Source organism: Nansenia antarctica (genome assembly GCF_963989245.1).
Source record: "Nansenia antarctica genome assembly, chromosome: 7".
In the NCBI taxonomy this organism is placed as follows: domain Eukaryota; kingdom Metazoa; phylum Chordata; class Actinopteri; order Argentiniformes; family Microstomatidae; genus Nansenia; species Nansenia antarctica.
In genome coordinates this window covers 47,924,125-47,929,001 of record NC_137677.1, presented here as the reverse complement: position 1 = coordinate 47,929,001, position 4,877 = coordinate 47,924,125, and the positions used below count along the sequence as shown (strand labels likewise).

At 50.7% G+C, this 4,877-nt stretch overlaps 1 protein-coding gene across 1 annotated transcript in view; it reads right to left on the bottom strand.

Moving 5' to 3' along the window:
* Positions 1-1,422: 1,422 nt before the first annotated feature.
* The window catches only part of vwa8 (von Willebrand factor A domain containing 8), a gene marked incomplete at its 3' end in the record, with an annotated part of 76,828 nt that continues 73,373 nt past the window's right edge, over positions 1,423-4,877 (bottom strand). Inside the window, exons 42-44 of the mRNA XM_080536127.1 lie at positions 3,968-4,126; positions 2,161-2,259; positions 1,423-1,665 (exon numbers count right to left, since the gene is read on the bottom strand). Of these exons, the coding sequence (XP_080392253.1) occupies positions 1,423-1,665; positions 2,161-2,259; positions 3,968-4,126 (501 nt within the window). The remainder of the gene's footprint in view (positions 1,666-2,160; positions 2,260-3,967; positions 4,127-4,877) is intronic.

The window sequence follows — 4,877 nt, the reverse complement described above, 5'->3', positions numbered from 1 at the left end:
AGAGAGAGAGAGAGAGTGGGAGGGGGAGGGAGAGAGAGAGAGAGAGAGAGTGGGAGGGGGAGGGAGAGAGAGAGAGTGGGAAGGAGGGGGAGAGAGAGAGAGAGGGGGTTATACATGCAGTAGGCCTATATAAAGTGGAAAGTGACCTTCTATTGATAAACTTCTCAGACAGAAAATGGAACACCAACATAAGTGTTTTCAACAGATGACAGGACACAGCCTTTGAATATGGAGATGGAGTCAGAGATAGAAAGGACACTTATAGACAGGGTTTGAAGTTTCCATGAACTAGAGAGAGAGAATAGCTGTCATTCACCCAGGGGCTTGGACACTCCGAGTTCACTCAGATCCTTTCACTGATTTCATCCCTTCCTCTCCACTCTCTCTCTCTCTCTCTCTCTCTCTCTCTCTCTCTCTCTCTCTCTCTCTCTCTCTCTCTCTCTCTCTCTCTCTCTCTCTCTCTCTCTCTCTCTCTCTCTCTCTCTCTCTCTCTCTCTCTCTCTCTCTCTCTCTCTCTCTCTCTCTCTCTCTCTCTCTCTCTCTCTCTCTCTCTCTCTCTCTCTCTCTCTCTCTCTCTCTCTCTCTCTCTCTCTCTCTCTCTCTCTCTCTCTCTCTCTCTCTCTCTCTCCTCTCTCTCTCTCTCTCTCTCTCTCCCCCATCAAAGACTGCTGTTTAAATCCCAGAGGTTTCAACAGTGACAGTTGGAAGACAGTGTGTCACTCCAGCCACCGACGAGGAGGGAAGTCCCCATGTGTCAGCACTGCTGGTTGCTCTGTGCTACCTTATTATGGTCTGTCTGTCTGTCTGAGTGGCAACAATATCATATCAAGAGCATTTCAAGTTTGGTCTCTGGACTCCCTCCCTCCCTCCCTCCCTCCCTCCCTCCCTTCATCCCTCCATCCCTCCCTTCATCCCTCTATCCCTCCCTTCTGCCCTCAGCGCTAAGCTACAGGGAGAGACAGAAGCTAAAGCAGCTCTTTGACATTCAGAAGCCTGAGGCCGGTACACAGCTATAACAATACGAGCCCGTTCAGTCTTCAAAGGCCACGCGAGCCACAACACAGCCCTGGCCGGGTGCCAGGGGCCGAAGAGGAAGGAGAAGAATTACACTTTAAGAGGGCACTTATGCCTTTTTTTGTCCCTGCCTTCAAGACCTACAGTCAGCTCAAAAACCCTTTAAACTGGGGATTCAACAACAAAGGCTGTGCACCGTCCAGGCCGCGCACACACACACACACACACACACACACACACACACACACACACACACACAGCTATGGGTCAAACTCAAGTGGATGAGTGTGTGCACACGGCTGAGACATCAACATTTTTTATATTTGACCGTTTCCAGCTTTGCAGAAACACCCCCCCCCCCCCCCCCCCCCCCCTCCCCTCCCTCCTCCATCCTGATTCCTTCCCTCCTTACCGGTCGGCCTGGTCTCCCAGCGATCCGATGAAGATGGCGAAGGCGTTGACCTGAGGGTCGGAGGTCAGCACCTGGGCGAAGCGCTCCGGCGGGATCCCGTAGCGCTCCAGGTTGGCGTCGCTGAGGACCACCACGAAGCGCTCGTCCGCCTCCTCGCGCGCCAGCTGCCTGATCGCCGCCTCCGTGCCCTCCAGGGTGTAGTCCCCACTCATACAGAACTGGGCGTGGGTGTGCATGTTCTACAGGGTCAGGAGGGGGGTGGGGTGGGGTGGGGTGGGGGTAGAGAGGTAGAGGTAGAGAGAGAGGTAGAGAGAGGTGGAGAGGGTGAGGTAGAGAGAGAGAGAGAGAGAGGTAGAGGTGGAGAGAGATAGGTAGAGAGGGAGAGGTAGATGGAAAGAGGTAGAGGTAGAAAGGTAGAGGTGGAGAGAGAGAGGGGTAGATGGAGAGAAGGAGGTAGAGGTAGAGAGAGAGAGGGGTAAAGGTAGAGGTAGAGAGAGAGGGGTAGATGTAGAGAAGGAGGTAGAGGTAGAGAGAGAGATAGAGGTAGAGGTAGAGAGAGGGAGATAGAGGTAGAGGTAGAATTGGTCAGGGAGGGAGTTGAGAAAGGGAGAAAGGAGAAGAAGAGAGGAAAGAGGAACGAGAGAAAGGGGTTGCGTCGTCGTGGAAACTTGATATCATACCAGAACAGAGTTGACATAAAAACAGCGCTAACGTGGGTGAAGAGGAGGCCCTACCTTGAGGACTTTCAGCCTCTCTTTGTCGTTCTTGGGAAGCTTGTTTGTTTTGACCAACTCTATGTCATAACCATCTCCAGAATGGCCCACGATATCATACTGGAGAGAGGAGAGAGAGAGGAGAGGAGGGAGGAGAGGAGAGAGGAGATAGGGAGGAGAGGAAGGGGACAGGGAGGAGAGGGGAGAGAAGGAGGAGAGACCAGAGAAGAGGAGATAGGGAGGAGAGGGGAGAGAAAGAGGAGAGATCGAGAGAGGAGAGAGGTGGAAGAGGGAAGGACACATGAATAAAAAGTGGTATACAACAACACACAATAATAGTTCCAAGCCTGTTTATAACTCAGCAACTCAAGATAGAGTCATGGTGAACTGTTGCTAGCCTCTGCCCTCTGCCCTGTGGTACTGCTGAGTAAGAGCAGCATAGGCTGGGTCTGATGACGCAGTGATATTAGAGATTCCATATCTATGTCTGTGTGTGGCGCCCATTATGTCAGCCCTGTCACACTCTACTGTCATCACTCATAAGTTCCTTACATAACCAGGGTCAGGTTGGTAGTCATAAGGAGTGACTTCTGCTATTTCGATGTCATACAGAGTTTATTTCTGATGACACACACTGTGTGTGTGTATGGGTGTGTATGTGTATGGGTGTGTGTATGAGTGTGTATGTGTATGGGTGTGTGTGTGTGTGTGTGTGTGTGTGTGTGTGTGTGTGTGTGTGTGTGTGTGTGTACGAGACTGTTTTGCTGTACTGTTGCTAACCCTGTTTAGTAAACATAGGCTTGGCGTCTGCTATAAATATGACTACACTGTGAAGAGATGTGGTGTGTGTCCGGTCTCCACTGTTCTAGAACTCACACAGTCTTGCACAGCTTGAGGAGGTCATCTTAAAAGTATGTTCATCTATCTCAATCACACATGAAGGACAGTGTGTGTGTGTTGTCCTTCATATCTCTCTCCCCCCCCCCCCCCCCCCCCCCCCCACACACACACTAACACATTAACACACTCACCCCCATCCCCCTCCAGGCCTAACCCCTCAAACTAAACTGTCGTCACATTCTGAGCATACACTGTGTGCCTATCCCTCCCTGACACACTCCATCTCTCTCTCCCTCTCTCCCCTTCCCTCTCTCTCCTGTCTGTTTCTGCCTGTTGTCCCAGATTCGCAGATCCAGATTAGAGAGGACAGGCGGTGAAGATCACAGGGGATAGCAGCACGCGGCCTGTACTCCACACAAAATGACAGCATGTGGAAACAAACACGTGAATATGCCACTTCACAGACCACAGCAATTCAATTCAAATGTCAAAGAATTACCCCAAAAACCCCAGTGTGCTGACCTCTATGGAGGGTACTAGGCAGGTAGCTCTGTACTGTATGAACCCAGTGTGCTCTATGGAGGGTACTAGGCAGGTAGCTCTGTACTGTAAGGGAGCTGTGTCTCAACACTCTTCCCTTCAGGGATGTTCGTTCTCGGCTACTGAGCCATGCCAGAGTGGGCTTAACCTGGCTGCTAGCGGTAGCCTCATGGTAGATAGATAGATAGATCGGGAACGATGGATGGATGGATGGAGGGAGGGACGGAGGGATGGAAGGAGGGATGGAGGGATGGATGGAGGGAGGGATGGAGGGATGGAAGGAGGGATGGAGGGATGGATGGATGGATAGGCACTTTATTGATCCCCGAGGGGGAAATGAAGGCATTACAGCCGCTCGCAAACGACAACGATAAAGTGACGATGGAATAATAGAATAAAAGAAAATACATTCTACACAGTAACAGCAGTGGTGTTGTTGTTGGCTCACCTTGAACTTGTGTTCGTAACTCTCCAGGGCCTCCATCACCATACACACCGCCTCCATGGAGCGCTCCAGCCTCCCGTCCACGCCGTTGAAGCGGTACATACTCCCCGACACGTCGGCCAGCACGCGCAGGCGCTTAGGCTTCTGCTGGGGACTGCCCAGCTAGAGACACACACACGTGCACACACACACACACACACACACACACACAGACACACAGACACACACACACACACACACACACACACACATGCAAACACGCAAACACACACACACACATGCAGATACACACACACGCACGCACGCGCACACACACGTGCACACGAGTGCACAGACACGCGCGCAGACACACACACACACACACACACACACACAAACACATGCGCGGACACACGCGGACACACACACACACACACACACACACACACACACACACACAGTGGTAAGAGGGTTTCCCTTATAAAAAAATGAAGCACTAACGGTTGGTTTCATGGATGCAGATTAAGACTAAAAAGCATTTTCAAATGAGATTTTCCATTCCATTTTCCATTCTCCAAGTGTGATTTAATCCTGGACTAGCCTTAAGCCTTGTCTGTGAAAGCAGCCCTAAAAAACTGAACATAGCCAGGGATCGATCATTCATTCATTCATTCATTCATTATGGGTGCGTTCGCAAATTCGGTCTGAGAGCGCGGGAGCGCACACAGTGCGTTCAGCGTCATAAAGGGACCAAGCCATTAAATGTAAACATTTTGATTGGTTTCATGATTCCATGAGCGCTGATCAGATTTACAAACGCAGCCTGACTGACTTGTTATTTAATTTACCTACAATCACTTCTGGACAGGAACACAGGTTCCATTCCCTGTTCCCTTTTTAGTAGTTTCAAAAGTTTCATTAAGATTTAATCATA